The sequence below is a fragment of the Schistocerca americana genome, chromosome 1 (assembly GCF_021461395.2).
Source record: "Schistocerca americana isolate TAMUIC-IGC-003095 chromosome 1, iqSchAmer2.1, whole genome shotgun sequence".
Classification (NCBI taxonomy): Eukaryota; Metazoa; Arthropoda; class Insecta; order Orthoptera; family Acrididae; genus Schistocerca; species Schistocerca americana.
The window spans coordinates 139945785-139970665 of record NC_060119.1 but is presented as its reverse complement, the minus strand read 5'-3'; the positions used below and the strand labels follow the sequence as shown (position 1 = coordinate 139970665).

Sequence of the window (24881 nt, the reverse complement as noted above, 5' to 3'; positions counted from 1 at the left end):
ATTAGACACACAATCAGAATGTAGAGCGTTGTCTGAAACTGCAATATAAGGAAAACCAACTCACTGAAAAAATGGCTCTGAGCACTATGGGACTTAACTTCTGAGGTCATCAGTCCCCTAGAACTAAGAACTACTTAAACCTAACTAACCTAAGGACATCACACACATCCATGCCCGAGGCAGGATTGGAACCTGCGACTGTAGCAGCACCGCGGTTCCAGACTGAAGAACTCACTGAAGATCTTGGCATAAATGGATAAATTCCACATTTTCTAAACCCAGAAGTTTCATTTGTTGGTGTCACTGCCTTAAGATAGTTTTCGCCAGCACATTTTTTTAACTTCATAAACTGTCATAAGCCTGAATTTCTCAGTGTCCATGACTGTGCACTGTTTCACTGTGTATTGTAGCAAACAAGTGTTTCACTGTGTACTAAAAACACTGTAAACTAAAAAAATTTGTTGAGATTCATAACCTACATATCTACCGCATCTAAAACTCATTAGTATATAATTAAATGCGTATATTTGGACCCAATAGAGAAAATCCCTCTTTGCTGCAAGTATTATGGAAAATATAAAACTTTTAAAGGACGTTAACAATAATTTCTGACTGGCAGAAAGATACAATAACATACACACCATTACAATCAAAGATGTCTCTCATAAACGTTAACACCAAGGAGGTGTGGTCAACACATTGTGATACCAACATGAAGCAAAAATATTACTAGAAGCAGCTTAAACGGGATTTCACTGTGTAACATGTTTCACTGTGCACTACTCTCCCCTACATGGTTTTAAAGAAGCACCATAATTCCTCATATGATGTAGCTTGACATGTGTTACTTCTGTCATCCATCCAAAACTTGTTTATCTTTAGATTGCGAATCAGCATGTAAAGAGTTGTATACCAAGGCTTTATCTATGTCTGAAACTTTGTAAATCAGTTTCTTTTTCCTCTAAAACGAAATAAAGAGATATTTAAGTTTAGGTAATGAATAAGATGTAAGTGAGATGTGATTATTTTTGTTCCCAGTAGTAAACAAACACCCACATAGCTATAGACATTTACCACAAAAGACAATTTTCTGTCTCCATACTAACCTGTTTATTGGGATAAACCACCTATTAGCCTATCACCCAATCATTTATCGCCACAACAAACAAAAGAAGCAAAAAGAACCAGCAGCAAAAAACAATTTGCATTGTAACCAACTCTTGAGAGTTGAAAGGGACCAGAGTCACTGACAGTTGTTGCTTATGAAACTTACTTCAGAAAACCCCGTGGATGTAGCATGTAAAAAGAAAGCTTGACTGAGGAGCGTTTCGACAGTCGAACGTGTGTAAACCCCAACAGATAGCGAAAATGATCTCAAAAAAAGTATGACTTAGTTATCTTTTAACAAATACCCACTCATTTGTCTGTCTCCATGACCATTCCCAAATATCTACATCTACATTTATACTCGGCAAGCCACCCAATGGTATGTGTCGCCAGTCGTTATGCCCTGTAACCTGCAAAGTAAATTAATATGTGAAAACTACCATCGCTTAACGAGCTACTGTCTCGACCATTTGGATCGTTTTTCCTGCCCCTTACAGAATGTTTGCAGTTTTCTTTTGCAAGGCTTATGGTGAACACAGGTCACGGAATAAGTCTCTACGATGAGTTAATGTGCTGAGCTCAAATATTCTTTGAGCGACCGAAGCCGCTTGTCGCTAAAATTTCTTTCCTAGTCCGATCTATGGCGGGTCAGCAGTGAATAGAAACTGTGTCGGGCGAAGGCACGAGATTTAGTTGAGTTATTGCATACACGGACATTTGCGCCAATGCTTAGATAGTTTCCTCAGCAGGGTTAAGGCCGACTGCCTGTCGTGTCGTCGTAAAAACATACTTAAATGTTCTGCGTGTATTTGAGGTACTGGTAAATATTGTCATTGTATTATGATGAAAAATCTTGTAACATTGTAAGATGATCCCTGGTTAATTCAATAAGATATCTGTGCAGACAGATCGTTGCGCGTGGACCGGCTCCACTTTACACCATCCCACACATACGTTTACATTCTGAGGACGAAGGATTTAATGCCCGTATAATGACTTCCTAAACGGGTAGTCGTAGACAAATTGTTACTTTAAAAAAGTTCGTTTAAAGAGTGTTAGCGTGGGTAACACCATTCCTTTCCTCTCATGTAACATATTTTATAGTGATTCTATCCGTTTCCCAGCTTTCACATGACAACTTACAATTTGCCAGGGTGGTATTATCTAATTCGTTGCCTGTGACCAAGATTGGCTGCCCTGCATAAGCAAAACAAAAGCGAAAATGTCATCGAAGTACTTGAAAGGCAAAAATCTCTGAAGGACCTGTGGGATATGACGGCGTAACAATATGAGAATTGTTTATTTACGGTAGTTCTTGAACAGTTACTGAAAATGAAGACCAGATTTAGTACGTTCGATATCGTATCAATTGCCACTGAACTTCAAAGGTAGTTTCGTCGTTTTGTGTATTAATTTGTGTGTGACAGTATTCCAGTTTAGGACGTATTGATACAGTTTTATCCGCAAATTTTGTGTTTTAGGTTGATTGGCATGCGTGTGGCACAGGTATATGATATAGATAACAAGACATTTCTTATCAAGCTGCAAAGACCCGAGGAAAAATGTGTTCTGCTTTTGGAATCTGGGAACCGTATACATACGACGGGCTTCGAGTGGCCAAAAAATGTAGCTCCTTCGGGTTTCAGCATGAAGGTAGTGTTCACTTTAAATTACTTTGTTCCTTCACGCCCCGCCTCCCTCTCTCTTCCCAATAAACAAGTGAAATGGCTTAATTTTTCTTCAGATGCGCAAGCACCTGCGCAACAAGAGACTAGAACATTTGAAACAACTTGGCATGGACAGAATACTGGATCTTCAGTTTGGAACAGAACAAGCAGCGTACCATATCATACTTGAAATGTATGACCGAGGCAATATCGTGTTAACAGACTGCGACATGACAATTTTGTACATTCTACGACGTCATGTGGAGAATGAAGATGTGAAGTAAGAGTTATATCTGAACTACCACTTCTTTTAGAATCATAGATAGTTTTACTTTTAAGATATTCATATTAAGCTAGACCCTTTACACTCTGAAGGCGGCTTTTGGATATGTTTTAGCAGTATTTTTATACCTGTGTATAAGCGTTTTTCACAGTGCATTTGATATACTAAAACCAGTTTGTGTATGCTTGGTTAGCATTTATTACTGAGTTTTTCTCAAATCGAAGTAAGATGTGTAATTCATGAGAATTATTTCAGTAGAAAATCACAACGATTGTTTTAATTTCTGTAAGACTTTTACACAAAACTAATGAATGCTATAGAAGAGTTGTTATAAATTCTGTTGTACATTGTGTAGCAGTGGGTTCAGATCGGATACATTTTGGATTAGACTGTAGAATTGGCTCTTTCCTCATTTGTTGCCCCTAGACTACACTAGTTCATGCCAGAACACATCACTTTGTTGTATGCTTGTTGTGCTTGTTTGATGATTTAAGGCATCATTACTACTAACAAACTATAACTTGACATCTCATTTGTGGGGAGAGGCGAGGGTGCATAGAATTTCCTGTGGGAAGAGGGAGAGGTAGGTAATAAGCTCTGCCTCCATGCACTCCAGGTACGCAGTGTAGATAACATAAAGATGTGTTTGGAGCTTCCACAAGCTCCTGTAAATCGCCATTCTTTTCCAAACCGGAGTAGGAGGTAACCCCTCGTTGGACCAGCAACCACATCACCACCACTCACTTTCGAAGAAATCACAATGAAAATATCGCCATGAAACGCAGACAGCACAGCTCAGCAGCAAATATGATGACACTGCTGTCAACACTGGCTAAATGTGCTGCACAGTTGGCAACGAACATCTGCAAATACCTACAGCACCAAGTCTCCCAACATCTACTGTTGGGAGTCCATATGCCAATTTATAGTTCCCACATAGTGCTCTTATGTATTGTGATTACTATCTTTGCTCACTTTTGTGTTGTCGCTCATTGTTTACATTCTGTGTAGTATTATACGCAACCCATGCTCGAGTATTAATGTAAAGGCTCATTTGAAGAATGTGGATGAACCACCTATTGTACTGATAAAAAGTGTTTCGTGAGGTGTAGTAAATACTGTAGGTGCTAACAGTATAGACAAACTTGAATAGAAGATCCCATGTAACATACGTCCAATTTTTGTTAGAATGTACCCAAACAATTACAGAAGGTGTTAAGGAGAGGAAAATTATTAAGTTCAAAATTGTTTTTCTTAAATTTCACATCTAATTTCAATGCACTATAGATTTCTCATAACAACTCCACGTGTGTCCGCGGCTCGTGGTCTAGTGGCTAGTGTCACTGCCTCTGTATCACGGGGTCCCAGGTTCGATTCCCGGCCGGGTTGGGGATTTTCTCTCCCCGGGGACTGGGTGTTTGTCTTATCCTCATCATTTCATCCTCATCATCATCATTTGTGACAGTGGCAGATTGGAGTGTGTAAAATTTGATACTCTTTACGGGCGCTAATGATCTCGCATGCGAGCGCCTCGCGAACCAGATATCATCACAACTCCATGTATAGCTCATCTGAAGTCATTTGATGTTCTTTTATGAAGGCACCACTATTAATAATCTGAATGATCAGTTCTTCTCTTGTTTTATTTTTTCTTTGTAGACTTCACTTTTCAGCCACCTCCACTGGCAAATCCCTCTAGAGGGTTGAGGTACAGGACCTTAGTGGTCAAGAAAAGTGACCATTTCTGCCAATCTCTCTCTCAGAGAATGTTAGAAGTACATGATATGTCACTTGATGACTAGAATATGCAGGGCCCCCAGATTTTAGATTAGATTAAATTCAGTTTTCATTCCATAGACCCAAAAAAAAAATGAAATGATTCTCATAGGTGTGGAACATATTGGACAGGATAACATAAAAACATAAAACACTTGAATATAATACTTGATACCCTGATCATTTGTCATTAGATTGTCGAAATAGGTGAATACAATGAGGTAAACTGGAACAGCTAATATTTGTGGAACTAACATGCTGTCAGAATGAAACACTGTTACACACTATTAATAAATTTATCATACGCAAAATACCTGCTCTTGACTGTTGTGACCAAGTGCTGTCATCAAAAAGTCTTTTGAACTCCGTCTAAACCACACTTTATCTTTTACTGAAAGAGCATATCCATACTTGTAGCCAAAAAGAACTCTTCCAATAGCCTGTAAGAATGTGGTAGCTAAAAGGGTCCCCTGTAATATGATGCAGTAACATAGCAGGTCCAATGGACTGATGGTGTATCACACCACTCTAAACCTTTACTAGGAACCATTATTGAAAAAGTTTTATGGGTTTTTGTCAGACCACCAATGTGATCTATTAGTGTTACTGATTCAGTCACAACTGATTGTCGCTTCATTAGTAAATAATATTAATGACATTACTCAGTGATTTGCATTTAGACAACAACAAAATTACAATGGTGCACTTGCATCTTCTTTGGTAGGTGTTGAATATTCTGTAAATGACAAGGGAGAGGGGAAATACGGAAGTGTCCGATCCCGCCCGTCTGCTTTGACCCATGACGTCACAAATATGGTGGAAACAAAAACACTAACGGGACAAGCGCGGGAAATGGGGTGTTTTGGGTGGGGGGCAAACGAAATATAAACAAATTTAGACGCCTTGCGTAGCTACAACGTGTAAGTGAAGACAGCCATGCATGAATACCCACCCACCTCCCCAGGGGTCATAACCCCTGCAACCCATAGAAGATAAAGGTGCTTCAGTAGCTGATTAGTGTTTTTTGTCTTTAAAAAAATCTCACGGTATAGAACGAACAGATCAGAAAGATAAATTTAATAAACTAAAACAGAAATTGGAGGAAACAGATAATTAAAATAAGTAATAAGTGTTTTTAAATTAAAAAAAGAAATCTCACGAGATAGAACGAACAGATCAGAAAAGTAAATAAAATAAAACAGAACTGGAGACAGCCACACTCAAACCAAACTCCGCGCCGTCATGACGTCACACACGACAGCACCCTTACGTCACGGGTCAAAGCCGATGCGTGGGATCGGACGCTTCTGTCGACCCGGGAGAGGACCATGCACATGTTACATAATCTATGTTCTTGTATGTGAAACACAGATACCTGTAGAAATTCTGCATGTGTTTGTTGAAGAAATGAGTCCTACCAACTGAATAATGTCTTCTACTTCATTCATACTCTATTCATTTGCATGTGCAGATGAAATGTCTGCTGGGTACTGCACTAGCCACACAATTTAATGAAAACACCGGCTTACACTCTTGAATCTGGTACTCTGTGGTTAGGAAATTGTCTACCATATTGTATATAAGCAGCTACATAGTTTCCATTACAAACCCTATACAGAAATACTATTTCTGCATTTGTAAATATGTGTGGCACACTTAAATGATACAGCATATTGGCCAGCAAACCGCGATCACAGTTGATAAATTCAGCTATGTAAACTCCATCACAACTTCACTGCTTGAACTTCAGAACAAAAATGACAGTTGATAAGTACACCCATAACAACTGAAATGAAAATATCTCTCTTACCAGTAAAATGATATGCTATGTGGAGTCTTTTATTTAAATTAGCATTTACTACCATATCCTAAAATATTTAATTTTTCTACTGAAACACACTGTATATGTTTAAGAATGATCGCTAGATACATCATTCAATTTAAATCATAATTCACTTCTCTGAGATTTATGAGGCTGTCAACATCATTTGAAATTTTGATCATAGTATTAACTTTTATTTATTTATTTATTTTTAATCTTTCTACATATTTATATAAGGTCAACTCTGTGTCTATATGCACTATTACTGATACACAATTTTGTAGAGAATTTTTATCATGTGATTACCATTATTCAATATATTCCGATGTTATGATTGCAAAGTGTGGAAGAAATGAGCTCTTCGCAGCTCACAAACTGCTATGCAGAGAAAAGCAGTGTGGGTTGGAGGGGGAAGGAGTGGCGGCGGCAGGAATAAGCTCTGCTCACCTCAGACAGTGCTGATTCTACTGTTGGGCTGTGTGTTTCATACACATTTCACTCTGCAAACCATTGTGAAGTGCCTGGCAGAATGTACTTTCCATTGTACTATTTATTAAGCCTTTTTGCCATTCCATTTACATATAGAGCACAAGAACAATGATTGCCTTTGTTGCATGCTGTTAGTTTAATATGGTCTTCACAGTCCCTATGGCAGCAATGTAGGGGGTCGTACAAAAGTAGAATTGATACACAGTAGTGATGAATGACTGTTGACATGCTTATTCTACATGATGATACTAACTATGTAGGGAAAAGATAAATCACTACTTACCATAAAGATGACACATTAAGTTGCAGACACCACAGTTAAGACACTTACACATAAGCTTTTGGCCACAGCTTTTGTCATAAAAAGAAAGTGAAACAAACACCATTCATTCACACGACCGAGCACAGCTCATGCACACATGACCAGCAACTCCTGGTAGCTTGGGCCCAGGCTGCTGGAGATAGCTGTCGTGTGTGTGTGTGTGTGTGTGTGTGTGTGTGTGTGTGTGTGTGTGTATGTGTATGTGTGTGTGTGTGTGTTCCCCTGTTGAAGACTGTAGTGTGTGTAAGAGTCTTTTAATTGTGCCTGTCTGCAACTTAACATGTTACCTTTATAGCATGTGACAATCTGTCTTTTTCCTACAGTGCTGATATTTCTGCCAGGAATTTCGATTGTTTAATGGTACTAATTGTTGGAGATTTCATGTCCTCATAAACAGCATTTGGTTGCATTGTTAATTATTTGGGTCTTGTGAACAACCCCAGTAGTCAGTATGTTCTTTGAAATTTGGCGTCATATTTTACACAGAGGGAGCTGAGATATTTTTTGTTTCTAAGTTTCAGATGTAGATGTTGGTCTGATGTTATGTTTATAATATTTCTTTTATGTCTTGTAGGCAGTAGCTTAGATGGTTGTGTTTACTAGATAAATATAGCTCAATGGAGATGATGATCCATTGAGGAGGAACATTCTTTTGAATAGTGTGGTATACTAGACCTATACGTGTTGGTCCTTTTTTTTGTGAGGTTGTGGAGACAGACTGAACTGTAGCATTGCCCAAGATCTAAGTAGGATTGGAAGGAAGTAGGTTTGGAAGTTGGTTATGAATTTGCAACACCAGTGAATGTGTTATGACTGCATTTTATATACATCGCACATTTCAGTTACATTTGTATCCTTGAAAAACCTCATTTTCACACTGTGATCTGATCTTCAAAAGTTTTTAATATGTTTGAGGCATTAATAACAACAAAATTCCCATCTCAAAATCCACTAATCCCTTGGGGGCCATATTAAGAAGTTATCAGACATTATTTTGCTAATATTTTTGTGTGGTTTGTGACATCATCCGTTGGTCATTTCTTAAGGCTAATATCTCCACCGTGATCATGAGATCATTACTCTATCAGCATGGTGTCAAGTTATTGCTTATCCCAATTATTTTCATAGCTTCGGTGATGTATCTTTACTTCTAACTCTGCCTTATCTCTCTACTGAAAGTAGGTAGTTTTTATCAATGTACAATTACTGATCTACTCTCTCTGATGTCCCCCTTCGTCTTCGTCTAACCTCATCCTAGTTACACGTTGATCTCTATCATTCTGAGTGACTTGCCCTTCATTTTTAACTTTACCCAATCTATCCCTCTCTGCTCCATGATGAAGAAACTGTTAGTTTCAAAAAAAAGATAATCTGTATCTTTTACATGGAGCTATCAGTAGTAGTACATGTTTCACCTCCTGAAAGTATGTGTCGCCACTAAAACTGTTTCATAATTTACTTACTGATCTTTCCTCCTCTTTTGTTCAAGCATCTTACCCCATTACCCCCATTTCTGATTTCGTTAAATATAAGTGTTGCCATTTCCTTACGTAAGTACACCAGAAAAACAGTTTTTTTCTGGAAGCTGAGTGTGTGATATTATGCATGAAATATTTGCTCTCATGTACAATTTACACTGGTCAAAGCAATTAGGCAAGCACTCAGGAGTTCATCAAATGTTTTGGGAAGAATAGTAGAGTCACTTTGTATGAAAAACACAGAGCTGGTCACCAAAATAAGTGGCTTGTGAGAGTTTGTTGATTACTGGTGATTAAAATGATGACGACTTTTGACAGTTCTGCACAGAGGAAGCGTTGGGAGGCACTTAAGCTGGCACATGCCAAAGGTTCCTCACTGACTTTTGGTGCATAGTGGTTAATGGATCATCAGTGAAGCATTGTTAAATAGTAAATGAATGACAATACTGACCAGAGCACTGCAGTCAGTAACTATTTTTATAAATGCTCAAGTTAATGCCATAAGTGGCATGATTCCTAGGTAAGGGTTATCGGGTCTACGGAAGCGTCCGATTCCACCCATCTGCTTTGGCCCATGACATAATGGTGTTGTGGTGTGTGACGTCATTACGGCGCAGAGTTTACGAGTTGCTTGTGTTTGTAAATGTTGTCTTGTTGTGTTTGATGATGACCCCTTTCTCTCTCTCTCTCTCTCTCTCTCTCTCTCTCTCTCTCTCTCTCTCTCTCTGTGTGCGTGTGTGTGTGTGTGTGTGTGTGTGTGTGTGTGTGTGTGTGTGTGTGTGTGTGTGTGTTTGTTTTGTTTTCCGTAGTTGTAGGTGTTAGTTTTTTCGTATCAATAATTATGGTTGACCTGTACAGGTCAAGGAAAATGACCGATTCCAGTTTTTGTAGTTTTATATGTAAGTATTGGTGTCCATAGGCGCCATATTGGAGACACTTAGAATAGCCATTTCTGCCATATTGACGTCGTCATGGGTCAAAGCTGACAGTTGGAATTGGACACTTCCATAATCCTGGATCATCACTAACCTCTTGTTCGGAGACAAACCTGGCCGGTGCTGGAGCTGGTGTTGACATTCACGGATACATGTTTCATCAACTGTGTTCTTTGTATGGCTACTATGAGGCATCGTATGTAATAGCTTCTTCCATCAGCATTTCCTCCTCATTAACATTAAACTGCATGTTTAGTTATTGTTCTTTGCCACATAACTTTTCACCAAGGCCCATCTAATAGGACTGAAATGGGTGTGGTATGGAGGAAGCCTGATTATGCTACATTCCTTTGCTGTAACCAGTTCGTCAACGTATAACGTGGCGTTTTTGGCTTGTACAGCTTTACGAGTTGCATCACTTCTGCCTTATTCGTATGACCTTCAGTTTTCTCAAGTGGAATATTTCTGTGTATATAGAGAAAAATACCTGCTTTCCTCCTGTGCATTATCAGAACTTTGTTCAGCACAACACTGTGGTATAGCACATTGTCTATTACTATTGTTGAATTTGGATAAATATTTTGTAGCAGCAAATTGGAAAACAACCCTGTGAAATCTGTGGTGTTTATTCCCTCATGACAGTAACTCTTTCTTCTGGAATGAAACAGCAATAAAGAGCTTGGAACAATGACACGAGCCGAGCCAGCGTGAAGGACGATTATGCTGCCATCCTTTCATATCGTTGCTTTTGTTTTGTCTTCGGCTGTGTGGTCTTTCCAGACTTTTGACAATGTGACTTGCATTAGCTCATGTCTCCAAAAGCCACACAATGTCATTTGATTTAAATGCAGATATCGATGTCTGCAGGCCATTGTGTCACTTCTTTTGATGATAAGCATCTGAGATGAGTACTTTTCATGCCGGATGTCAAGCTTGTAGAGACAGTTTCAAAGAGACAACTTACTGTCATGAAATAAATCTTCTTTGATACTAGCAATATGATATGCCTCTAAATGAGATTTGTCATAAAAATGGTCATATGAGAACACATTCAGTGCTTTAAAGGTATCAATGGTTGGAATGGGAATTTCAATTTGCAGACAAGGCCACAATTTGTGGCTTTCTGTCTGTTGTAACTTCTTTTCTTTCCATTTCCAGGAAAGAATAACTTGATGCTGCTTCATCATTCTTGTCTTCCTTCTTTTCTTTCTCCTTTCCATTTTACAGCACCTTAGACCTAACAATTTTAAATGTAGTGGCTTTTCTATCCATCACTCTTGAAACATCTAAACCTTTGCACTCCATGTCAAAGCACTGTGTACAGAGCACACAAATTGTGGCCTTGTCTGCAAATTGAAATTCCCCTTCCAACCATTGATACCTTTAAAGCACTGAATGTGTTCTCATATGACCACTATTGTGACAAATCTCATTTAGAGGCATATCATATTGCTACTACAGAAACTCTAATACACACATTCACAGAAAGCTTTGACAAGGTTGAAACACCCCAACAAACAAAGAAGAAAATAAAAAAGAAAAGAACCACCACACTTCACAACAAGAGGAGAGGAAAACAGAAGCAACTGATGTTTAACTTCACAGAATGCACTATATATGCCGATCTGTTACTAGCATAGGAGGGAAAATGGGCTCATCATTGGTGTCAACTGGGCAACAGCTTTGTGTCGCTTCCACCAGACCAAACTGCCACAAGTCACTAGTTATTTTAGTCAACAATAACTATGGCTTGTCTACTGCATCACATTACCCCTTCATTGACAGCGTTATAAACTGATTTCAATCATCTTGTATTCTGTAACATCATGAGCCATTAGTTGGTTAAATACTGGTCAGTTACCATGTGGCATGGAAAATGGCATTTGACAGTATCATAGCATGATTTCATGAATGTAGACTTGATTTCAAGAAAACTGAGGTAAAAAAAGGTAGAATCTGTGAGCAACTTCTTGAAATAAAGGACTGAGTTCAGGATGTTACATCTGATCATCAGTTGAGATCAAGTACAACTTTGTATAAGACAGGAATGTTATAGAATTTTTGTCAGAGCCTATTAGAAGACATCCTTCATTGAAAAAAAAAGATTTACTAAGTTTAGCTCAACATGGGTTCAGAAGCAACAAATCTACTGAAACTGCAGTATATGATTGCATAAATACGCTATTAGAACTGTTAGATAGAAAACAACCCATAACAGGCATATTTCTGGATCTGTCAAAGGCTTTTGACACTGTTGATCACAAAATATTACTGGAAAAATTAGAACACTATGGTATCAGAGGAATTGCAAACAACTGGATTGCTACATTCCTAGCCAATCGGATGCAGGGAGTCAGCATGAAATATACTGATAGACAAAGCAACTCAATAACCGAAATACTATCAAGTAATAAAACTGTAAAGCAAGGTGTTCCACAGGGCTCAGTATTGGGACCCCTACTTTCCCTCCTGTATATTAATGACTTGAGCCTGAATGTTGATGCACACAAAACAATAATATTTGCTGGTGACACAACTGTACTGCTCAAAGGGGAGAATACAGAGGCTGTCCAAAAAGCTGTGAACTTGGCCACTGAACAACTCAGCAACTGGGCTAAAATCAACAGATTAACTATCAACACCAAAAAGACAGCTTCCATGAACTTTCACACAACACAAAATGCAAATTCCTCTCAGCCATTTGTCACTGTAAATAACCAGTCAATAGATACCGACACTGTTTTCAAATTCCTGGGTCTGTGGGTTCAAGATAACCTTAAATGGAATTCACATACAGGAAAGGTAAATACCAGGATTTGTACTGGCTGTTATGCATTGAGTGTACTGAAAACATGTGCTAGCCTGAAAACATTAACCAGTGCGTACTACGCTTACATACAAGCCCACCTAAAATATGGTGTAATATTCTGGGGAAATTCTCCAACTGCTCTGAGCACATTCAGAATCCAGAAGAGAGCAATGAGGATTGTTACTGGGAGCAAACCCAGAGACTCCTGCAAACCCATCTTCAGAAAGTTGGAAATCCTAACACTGCTTTGCCTCTACATTCTTGAGACTCTAAAATTTTTCAGAAACCACACAGTGCCAACTGACCCCAGAGTTGTAAAAAATAATGAAATACGTGAACACACCACCAGGAAAAATGCAAACCTGCATGTTATATGTACAAACACTCAACTGTGTAAAAAGGGAGCGTTCCACATAGGCCTCCAACTGTTCAACAATCTTCCCACCAGTATTAAGTCCATCGAAGACAACATAAAATCTAGCAAAGCCGTGAAGTCATATTTGTTGTCACTGTTTTTACTCTGTAAATGAATACTTAGAACAGTAATCTTGCTGTTTGTGTTAAATTGAAAACATTGAGCAATATAATACATTAGGATACTATAGGCCTATGTTAATATATGTTAACAATGATAAATGATATTTTCCGATATCTGCAACACACTGTGTACCATCATATCACATGGAATAAATAAATAAATTAAATAAATAAATCCTCCTGACTCATCTTATATGATTAGATTAGATTCAGTTTTCGTTCCATAGACCCAAGAAATGAGATGATTCTCGTGGTGTGGAACATGTCAGAAAGTATAACATAAAACATTTCAATATAATACTTACTCCATTGCTCTGTTCACCGAACCTGATAACCCCAAGATGTTAGTAACAGAAATGAAGTAGTTGTTTAAGAGGTTTGCAACACTAACTGTACTTGTTACCAAAGTTTCATTTATTTTTAGAGCTATCTGTTACTCTTCCTTTTTGGCCCCACTTGTCTCTGTCTTCACAATATCCCATACAGTTTTTACTTTGTTACCTGATGTAATTACATTTTTCTCATAATAAAACTGCTTCGATTTCTGAATTGCTTGCTTCAATATTTTACAGTAGTGTTTGTAATGCATTACAATTCTAACCTCAGAGCTGTTCCTAGATAGTAAATAGTCTCCTTTTTGTCCCACGTGATATCTTTATTCCTTGTATAATCCACAGTTAATTTTTTGACTTGTGTGTGAGTTGAGTTACCTATAGGGGAAAACAATTCTCAAAAGTGGAGGCAACTTTATTAAAGAATGCTTTGTATTTTCCATTTGAGTCAGATGTATTGTAAACAACTATCCAGTCCATGTCTTTGAGCAATTTCCTGAATCTCTTAATTTTTGACTTATTTATTACCCTCCTGTACTCAGATTTAATAGATTTTTTTATCCTGATAAGTTTCAACATTTAACGCAAGATGCTGCATGTCATGATCAAATAGCCCATTTACTATTGGTTTTGTGATATGACTTTTTTCCCTAGATTTGTCTACAAAGATATTATCAGTAGCAGTCTCAGAGCATTTACATATTGTTATAACGTCAAGTTTAACACACACATTTCAGAACGACACAACACATAGCCTATAAGTCACTGAGAAAGTTGACAGAGCAAGACATGTGAACAAGGTAACATTCGAATGAACACTGAGTCCCAGTCTAGCGGCCGCTGCTCGGCTGGCCGCTTAGGTGGCGCAGCTGCTGCATGGCTGGTCGACAGGGCCACACATAGAGGATGCGCGTAATTGCGCAGCGGCGCTTTGGATGATCGGCGAGTCACAACACTTTTCCCCCCCTTTGAAATTGTTGCACTGGTCTTGATGGAGGTGTCCTGGAGATGGCTAATGTCCATGGGCGTTGTTTGACTCACCGTAAAGTCTCGAGGAGGAGGCTTCCCGTACGGACGGAAGTGTCCCCGATGATAACGGGTCGAGATGACAGGAGACGTAGGGGTCGAATCTGCTGGGGCCCCATGCACCAATCTGCCCATTGCGGCAAGTCCAGTTGATATGACAGGAGACATGGGCGATGTGTCGGCGTCCGTTGGAGGAGGAGGCGAGTAGATTTGCTCTGACAGAGGATGGTCATCTGGTTCCTGCATGGGCACGTCTCCTGGTGGCGTCCGTTCTTGTGCTGGCATCGCAATGACGGTGAGAGGGCTGCGTTGTGAGTATTGAGAGATACCAAGATCACGAGCGTCAGGTAGAGCCAAAGGTGGTGTAGCGGCATTTGGAACAGGTGTTGCTGGCACACGAGGCCGAAGCTGGTCCAAATGACGCACTGCAACACCCGTGTCCATCTGGATTTCATACAGGCATCTGCAACGGTGTCTTAAGATGCGGCCCGGGCTCCATTTTGGCCACCTGCCATATCCCCGTACCCAGACGAGGTCGTCGGCAGTGAACCGGCCACGTGAAGGCACCTGCGGCTGTGAGGTGGAAGGCCGCAGAAGATAAAGTAGCGTGCGGGGCTGTCGGCCATGTAAGAGCTCAGCCGGGCTGTGATCGCCCATGGGGGTGAAACGGTAAGATGCCAGAAACTGGAGAAGCGTGTCATCAGCAGCAGAAGAAGTCAGAAGTTTCCGCATCTGAGCCTTAAATGTGCGGACCAGTCGTTCAGCCTCACCGTTGGATTGTGGATGGAACGGCGGGGCCGTGACATGCCTAACACCGTGACGAGCACAAAAATCTGCAAATTCGGAAGAGGCAAATTGCGGACCATTATCAGTAACAAGAGTAGAGGGGAGGCCTTCCAAAGGAAAATGCGGGCGAGAGCACTGGTGGTTGCCGCGGTGGTAGGCGACGTGCAACGGACAATGAAAGGAAAGTTAGAGTAGGCGTCAATTACGAGGAGCCAATAAGGACCTAAAAAGGGTCCCGCAAAGTCATCATGAATGCGCTCCCAGGGCTTCTCAGGCGAAGGCCACGGTGACAAAGATGACTTCGGGGCAGCGGCCTGTGGCGCACAAGGGCCACAGGCAGCGACCATGTGTGCTATTTCAGAGTCGATACCAGGCCAGTACACATGACGGCGCGCCAGAGATTTTGTGCGAGACACACCCCAGTGCCCTTGGTGAAGGAGGCGCAAGACCGAAGCACGCAAAGATGCGGGTACCACAACACGCGGCGAAGCATTGTCAGTGGAGAGGAGGATAACACCATCCCTAGCCGTGATGTGGTAGCGCAAAGCGTAGTAGTTCCGCAACGGATCAGAAGTCTTAGCGGACGGGCGATCTGGCCAACCCTTCTGAATACAGCGTAAAACCTAGGAGAGGGTAGGGTCAGAACCCGTAGCAGCCGCCAGCCTGTCCCCAGTGATGGGGATCCCGTCCACAACCCGCTGCTTGGCAACCTCCAGGTGGAAACACAAAAGTTCGTCCCTATCAAATGCCTGATCAAGACCCATGGGAAGGCGAGACAGAGCATCAGCATTTGCATGTTGAGCCGTTGGCCGGAAATGAATCTCATAATTGAAACGAGACAAGTAAAGAGCCCAACGCTGGAGGCGGTGTGCAGCCTTGTCGGGAAGTGACGTTGATGGATGAAACAAGGAAACAAGTGGTTTGTGATCCGTAACAAGATGAAATTTTGAACCATAGAGAAAAACAAACTTATGAAGAGGATAAATAATGGCCAAAGCTTCTTTCTCAATTTGAGAATACTTTTGTTGGGCATCCGTGAGCGTTTTGGAGGCATAAGCAATGGGTTGTTCCAAACCGTCAGAAAAACGGTGCGCAAGGACTGCATCGACCCCGTATTGAGAGGCGTCTGTGGCAAGAACAAGATGCTGGCCAGGTCGATAAGTAGCCTGGCACGGGACCTGTTTCAGCAGAGTCTTCAATTTCTGGAAACCCGCTTCGCATGACGCGGACCAGTGAAAAGGCACGTTTTTATGCAACAGGCGATGCAACGGCTGAGCCACTGAAGCTGCAGATGGTAAAAACTTTTGATAGTATGCTATTTTCCCGAAGAAGGCCTGCAGTTCCTTAACAGATGTAGGGCAAGGAAGGGCATCGATCACAGCGACAGTTTGCTGAAGTGGACCAATACCATCCCGAGAGAGTTGAAACTCCAAGTATGTGATAGATGCCTGAAAAAATTGTGATTTCTGAAGATTACACTTAAGATCGGCAGTCTGTAAGACATGAAAAAGTGTGCGGAGATTTTGAAGATGTTCTTCAGTGGTGGAGCCAGTGACAACAATGTCGTCCATGTAATTGATACACCCAGGGACAGGGAGCAATAATCGCTGAATCGCTGAAAGAGAGCAGGGGCACTAGCAACCCCGAATGGCAAGCGTTGGTATTGATAGAGGCCGAAAGGCGTGTTAAGGACCAGAAACTGCCGGGAAGCAGCGTCGAGAGGAAGTTGATGATAAGCTTCTGACAGGTCAATTTTAGAAAAATACTGGCCTTCAGCAAGTTTAGTGAACAGTTCTTCAGGACGGGGCATAGGGTAAGTGTCGATGAGGCATTGAGCATTTACAGTGGCTTCGAAATCGCCACAGAGACGAATATCGCCATTTGGCTTAGTAACGACAACGACAGGAGAGGACCACTCACTGGAAGTGACAGGAAGCAAGACCCCTGAAGTAGTGAGACAATCCAACTCCTGTTTTACCCGATCACGAAGGGCCACAGGAATGGGCCGAGCCCGAAAAAACTTAGGCCGAGCAGTGGGTTTGAGCGTGATATGAGCTTCAAAGTCCTTTGCACGGCCTAACCCAGGAGAAAAAAGGGACGAAAATGTCGTCGACAAGGAATCCAGTTGAGCATAAGGAATAGCATCAGAGACAATATTGACAGTCATATCTATGGAGAACCCAAAAACGCGAAAGGCATCGAAACCAAAAAGATTTTCTGCGTTGCTCTGGTCGACCACAAATATGGGAACAGTGGGAACGACGGATTTGTAAGATACCTCAGCATTAAACTGTCCCAAGAGAGAAATCTTCTGTTTATTGTACGTCCGTAATTGCCGAGTGACAGGTGACAGGAGCGGAGAACCCAACTAAAGATATGTCTGAGAATTAATTATAGTGGCAGCAGAACCGGTATCCACTTGCATGCGAACATCTCGACCAAGGATTTGGACAGTGAGGAATAACTTTCCTGAAAGTGAAGAAGTGCAATTGACAGACAACACAGAATCAGAATCAGCGTCATGTTCAGGAACATCATGTATGCGGTCGGATTTGCAAACGGAAGACACATGACCTTTCTTTTTGCAATTGTGACACACAGCCCAACGTTGGGGACAATCCTCTCGTGAATGTTTCGTAAAACACCGCGGACGTGAAGGAAGTTGCCGGGGGTTTTGCTGCAGTTTCTTAGCGGGTTGTTTACGCTAGGCCGAGGCTGCACGTGGGAGCGGGCGACGTCGGCCGGCGGGGACGCGCCGCACGCGTCGTCAACAGTGCACAGAGGTTGTATTTCCCCGACATCACCCCACGCCTCTATTTGCATCCCAGCGGTGCGAGAAATTTCAAAAGACTGCGCAATGGAAAGAACTTCATGTAGAGTCGGATTCGCCAACTGAAGGTCACGTTGCCAAACTTCTTTGTCGGGCACCGACCGATAATAGCATCCCATACCGTGGAATCAGCATAGGATTCTTTGTGAACGTCAGTAACAAATTGACCCTTTCGACTGAGGCCGTGAAGTTCAGCAGCCCAAGTGTGATAGGATTGATTCGGTTGTTTGTGACAACGATAAAAGGCAACACGAGAGGCTACCACATGCGTTTGCTTTTGAAAATAGACAGACAGAAGTGAGCACATTTCAGCAAAGGACAAAGACGCAGGATCCTTCAAAGGAGCCAATTGCGACAACAACCGATACCTTTGAGGTGAAATCCAGGAAAGGAACAGAGACTTACATGGTTGTTCGTCCGTGACATGAAATGCCAAGAAGTGCTGTCGAAGACGTTTTTCATAATCAGACCAGTCTTCCGCTGTCTCGTCGTAAGGAGGAAAAGGGGGTATAGCCAACAACGAGAAATGCCCCGCATTTGATTTTGCAATAGTTGCCCGACAGTAGCCATGGAACCCTGTGGGTCAACGGTGAAAAGGAAAAATTCACTACCTCATCGCCAATTGTTATAACGTCAAGTTTAACACATATATTTCAGAACAACACAACACATATAAGTCACTGAGCAAGTTGACAGAGCAAGACATGTGAACAAGGTAACATTCGAATGAACACAGAGTCCCAGTCTAGCGGCCGCTGCTCGGCTGGCCGCTTAGGTGGCGCAGCTGCTGCGTGGCTGGCCGACAGCGCCGCACGTAGAGAACGCGCATAATTGCGTGGCGGCGCTTTGAATGATCGGCGATTCACAACACATATCCTAGTAGCAAAGTTCACAGTAGGAACTAAATTGAATGATAGTGTTACTGACTGCAATAATTGTTCACTGGCAGAGCTTGTCAATAAATCTACATTAAAATCCCCAGCAAGTACTATTTCCTTGTTTTTTGCTACGAGATGGGGCAGCAGAGCTTCTAGACTTTTTATAAAGAGGTTAAAATTCCCTGAAGGAGATGTGCATATACCTACTATTATAAAGGACTTATTATGAAATACTACTTCTGTAGCACAAGCTTCTAAGTGCTGCTCTGAGCAAAATTTATTAATATCAATATTCTTGAAACCAAAACAGTTTCTGACAAATACAGGAACTCCTCCTTTCTCCATATTTCCTCTACAGAAATAAGAAGCTAACTTGAATCCTGTAACATTTAACATATCTATACCAGTGGTCACGTGATGTTCAGAGAGGCAGATTATATCAGCTCGTTTGCTCAACTCCAATTCTTCAACGCAAATAAGCACCTCATTAAGCTTACCACTTAGTCCTCAGATATTCTGATGCAATAGTGATAGCTGATTTTGTGCACTGGCTTAATTACAACTGGATGAACCTACAGCAGGCCTAAATGTGGATGACAGAGGTACATTTGAACACATTTCTTTCCCCATATGAATCATTTTTCGTGGCCACCATGCCACATAAACTGTAATGTACAGAAATAATTTATCACATTTATGGTAATATAGATCTTGAATCTTTTTCACACCCCTGTATGAGAGTACCCCTTCATTTTAGGATCTGCAAAACTCAGTATGTGAATGACTGAATGAAATGTGCTGCACTTAGTGACACAAAAGGATCAGTGCTTAATATTTTTAAATATTGTTTGGAAAAAATAATAAATATTTATTTTGATGTCTTCAGATATTTATATTAAATTTCCAACTATCCTATTTACCTACATTGACAAAAAGAAAAGGTAGAATCGCCTGTGAGCAGCTTTTTGAAATAATGGACTAAGTTTAAGATGTTACATCTCATCACAATTCGAGATCACGTAGAACCTTGTATAAGACAGGTGATTTGGTGTGGCTATAACAAAGGTGCCTACCACTGACATGCCGCTCACAGTCAAGTAGACAATTGCTAGGGATCCTGTTCTCATAGAGGAGACAGCATCTGTGGCAGAGGATAGTATTTGAGGTACCTTTAGTGAATGTGGTATGTGTATACAGGTAGCTCTCCCAGCACACTCATTCGCTGCAGCTCTCTGTCGTTTGGCAGCAGTCCAGATGATTTCCAGCTGCATGCAGACAGCATATAACTCATTTGTAGTGATATGAAATGAAGTCATAAGTACAGCAGGTAGTAGACCAGTTCATTGGTAAGGTACAGGAAAAATAAAATAAGTCTCCAAAATATACTGCTTTCCTCAAGTGTGTGAGACTCATACCAAATAGGACTATAGTACTCTGCACATAAGAAAGCAGATAATGGGGCGATGCACAGTGCAAGGACCAGTGCATCACGTAATGATCCAGCCAGTAGCATCATTCTGCCACATCTGTCCATAGCATTTACTTCGGGGTGTGTGTAGAGTATTAGCATTGATTTTAGTTTGGGTGTGTCTATAACAAAGGTTATTAAATGTATAAAAAAGGGCAGCACAAATGGTCACTGGTTTGACCTAAGGAGAGGGTGTGCTACTACATTTGGGAATCCACGGAGGGAAGATGGCACTCTTTTCATGGGACACTGTGAAGAAAATTTAGAGAACTGGCATTTGAAACTGACTGCAGAGCGATTCTACTGCTGCCAGTGCACATTTCATGCAAGGAACACCAAGATAAGAGAAATTAGGACTAGTATGGAGCCATAAAGATAGTTGTTTTTCTCTTGCTCTGTTTGTGAGTGGAAAAGAAAAGAAAATGACTATTAGTTGTATAAGGTACCATCCACCGTGCTCCATAAGGTGGCTTGTGGAGTATGTATGCAGATGTAGGTACATCAAACGCCACTGATATTTTCTGCGACGTGAATTGTGGGGTCCTGCCCACTCGTCTCGTGTAGGGTGCCTAAAGGATGCTGTGCACTCGGAATGCTGTACAACAATTCAAGCAAATCACGTTAATAGTTTTTATTACAATAAAGAAGATAGGCCTAGACAATACTTAACTCTGTATTACAAGAACGTGTCGCAAGCGATGGGCGACAGGCAGACAGACAGTGTCTTTCTCGGTATACTGTGTTCATACAAGCAATGGATATCAATAAGTAATAACTGCTATTGTAGTGCTCTCCTAGTGCAGGTCTAGTAGTGTGCAGCCGATGCTGGCACTAGCGGTGCTCATATTCCCTTCTTGTAGAGGCCGCTCCTGTCGTGGTGCGGCCCTTGTAAGCGGGCTACTGGCTGACGTCGTCTCACAGCCTTCTCTGCTCTTGCATTCTTCGTCATTGTGCAGGCGCTTGTGGTTACACCGGTACATGAATAACAATGCCATTTTAAGAAAACTGTAATGTAGTCACAAGTAATGATGCAAAATGATTCAAGTCAAGTTGCTCTAACAGGAAACAAAGAGTAATAGTATGGAAAACCCATGAACGAAGCTGTCAGCAGTTGTCAGTCAGTTCAAAATGGTATTGTTGCATCAAACAATGAAAACTATAGGACGGAAAGTTAACAATGTAGAAAAAAGATAGGTTGCTATTTAGCATAAAGATGAGACATTAAGTTGCAGGCAGGCACAATTAAAAGACACTTACATGTAAACTTTAGGCCACAGAAAGAGAAAGAAAGGAGATGCATCAATTTATCTTAACCTATGTTAAAGATTTTCCGAGGTCACAAATGTTTTTGTCCCCCCTCATTGAATTAAATAGTTAATAACACATGCACCAAATACTGGGAAGTGCTGTTTGACTTAATAGTTTTAGAAGTTTTATGTGATGACCAACATTTGATGTGACACACACATTACACCCAAAGTGTTTCCTTAAATGACTCAAAAGACTTTTGTGGGCATTTCCTGCATACTTTAAAGCAAACAGCACATTGTGTATACCAATACTGTTCTTATACGTAGAACAGTTAGATGAAACAGCAAAGAAGGTACAAGAGGAATTTTGTTGCAGATGATGATTTCAGAATATAAAGAAATGTAAGCACTGAGTGACTTAGGTATAAAAAAACGTTAAATCTGGAGATGCTCTTTTCAGTAACTGACACATCACAGCAGTTTGAACTAACAGTATTTCCTCTGGAAAGTTTTACTAGGAGGGGGAATGTTCTTTGCAGTTGACAAACATTTTCTCTCTATTGAGGTCGAAGTGGGAGTGTGACAATGAAGTTATCGCGTCGTGTATAACAGTTTGAGGTGAAACTAAGTTAATTGTTGGATATTTTTACCTGCCACCTGATTCTGCTGTGACAATTCTAAAGTCATTCAAAGGAAGTCTGTGGTCAGTAGCATGTAAATGTCCAGATCATGCACTACTAGTTGGCGGCTACTTTAACCTATCTAGTATAGACTGGAATATCTGTAGATACATTGCAGGAGCAGATAGTCGTGCAAAGTACTTTTGAACACGTTTTCTTATAGCTGTCTTGAGCAGCTAGTTCAGCAGCCCACATGCAATGGAAATATCTGAGACCTCGTCGCTTTCAATAGGCCAGATCTTATCGACAAAGTCAGTATAGAAATGGGAATTAGCAATCATGGTGTCATTATTGCAACTATTGTTACAAAAGTTAATGAATCAGTTAAGAAGGCTAGGACAGTGTTTCTGCTAGAAAGAACAGATAAGCAGTCGTTAGCATCCCACTTAGACAGTGAATTGACATTACTTAGTTCCAGTAAGGTGAACATAGAGGAACTGTGGGCAAAGTTTAAGGAGCATTATGTGCCTAGTAAGTGAATTAAGGACAGAAAAGATCCACCATGGCTTAATAAAGTGAGGAAGCAAAGGCTACTGCAGTCTCAGTTCAAAAGAGAACACGCAGATGACAAGCAGCAAAGATTAGTAGAGATTCATGCATCTGTGAAATGATGTGTACGAAGCATACAACTGCTACCACCATCATACCTTAGCAAAAGATGTGGCAGAAAACACGAGAAAATTCTGGTCCTATGTAAGATTGCTAATTGAGTCTAAGGCTTCCATCTAGTTACTTGTTGACCAGTCTAGCGTGGTAACTGAAGGTAGTAAAACAAAAGCTGAAGTTTCAAATTTCACATTCAAGAAATTGTTTACACGGGAGAAGCATACAAACAAACCGTTGTTAGACCATAAAACAGACTCCTGTATGGACGACATAGTAATAAGCATCCCTGGTGTAGAGAAACAGCTGGAGAAGTTGAAAACAAATGTCATCAGGTCCAGATGGCATCTAAGTTCAGTTTTTCAAAGAGTAATGTATAGCACTGGACCCTTGTTTAGCTTGCATTTATCATGAATGTCTCACCCAGCACAAAGTCCCAAGCAACTGGAAAAAAAAAAAAGCGCACGGACTCTTGTGTGTAAGAAGGATGAAAGAACACACCCACAAAATTACAGACCAATATCTGTAACATTGGTTTGCAGCAGTATTCTTGAACATATTCCAGTTCGATTGTAATAAATTTTTGTGAGATTTAGAAACTTACATCCACAAATCAACATGGTTTTAGAAAACATTGCTCATGCAAAACTCAGCTTTCCCTTTTCTCACCTGATATACTGTGAACTGTGGATGAAGGATAACAGGCAGATTCCATATTTCTAGATTTCTGGATAGTGATTGACACTGTGCCCTATTGCAGGCTTTTAAAGAAGGTACGAGCATATGGAATAGGTTCACAGATATGTGAGTGGCCCGAAGACTTCTTAAGTTATAGAATTCAGTATGTTGTCCTTGATGGCAAGTGTTCATCAGAGACAAGGGTATTGTTAAGAGTGCCCCAAGGAAGTGTGATAGGACCACTGTTTTTCTCTACATACATAAATGATTTGACAGACAGGGTGGACAGCAATCTGGGGTTATTTGCCGATGATGCTGTGGTGTACGGTAAGATGTCAAAGTTGTGTGACTGTTGGAGTATACAACATGATTTGGACACAATTTCTAGTTGGTATGATGAGTGGTAGTTAGCTCTAAATGTAGAAAACTAAGTTAATGCAACTGAGGAGGAAAAACAAACCCATAATGGTTGGATATAGCATTAGTAGTGTCTTGCTTGACACAATCACATCGTTTAAATATCTGCATGTAACATTGCATAGTGGTATGAAATGGAACGAGTGTGTGAGGATTGTGGTAGGAAAGGTGAATGGTCGACTTTGGTTTATTGGGAGGATTCTAGGAAAGTAGGCTCATTATGGCTCGATTGTTTGGGATCCGTACCAGGTCAGATTAAAGAAAGACATCAAAGCAGTTCAGAGGCAGGCTGCTAGATTTGTTAATGGTATGTTCAAACGACATGCAAGTGTTATGAAGAAGCTTTGAGGAATCCCCGGAAGAAAGACGATATCCTTTTCAAGGAACACTATTGAGAAAATGTAGGTAACCCAGCATTTGAAGCTGACTACAAAACAATTCTGTTGGCTCCACCATACATTGCACATAAGGACCACAAAGATAAGATACGAGAAATCAGGGCTATATAGACAGGCATATAGATAGTTGTTATTGCCTCATTCTATTTGCTAGTGGGACAGGAAAGAAAATGACTAATAGTGGTATGGGGTACCATTTTCCATGCTTCGTAAGGTGCATTGCAGAATATTGATGTAGATGTACCCTTGTGGATAAACAGCAGTGATTTCCTACCAAACCAATTCTTTGAAATTAACTCATGCTGCTGGC

The 24881-nt window shown here is 40.8% G+C and overlaps 1 protein-coding gene across 1 annotated transcript in view; it reads left to right on the top strand.

The window, feature by feature from the left end:
• Positions 1-2310: 2310 nt before the first annotated feature.
• The window catches only part of LOC124550949 (nuclear export mediator factor NEMF), a 78794-nt gene continuing 56223 nt past the window's right edge, over positions 2311-24881 (top strand). The window contains exons 1-3 of the mRNA XM_047125764.1: positions 2311-2495; positions 2589-2760; positions 2852-3054. Coding sequence (XP_046981720.1) covers positions 2440-2495; positions 2589-2760; positions 2852-3054 — 431 coding nt within the window. The 5' untranslated portion in view covers positions 2311-2439. The remainder of the gene's footprint in view (positions 2496-2588; positions 2761-2851; positions 3055-24881) is intronic.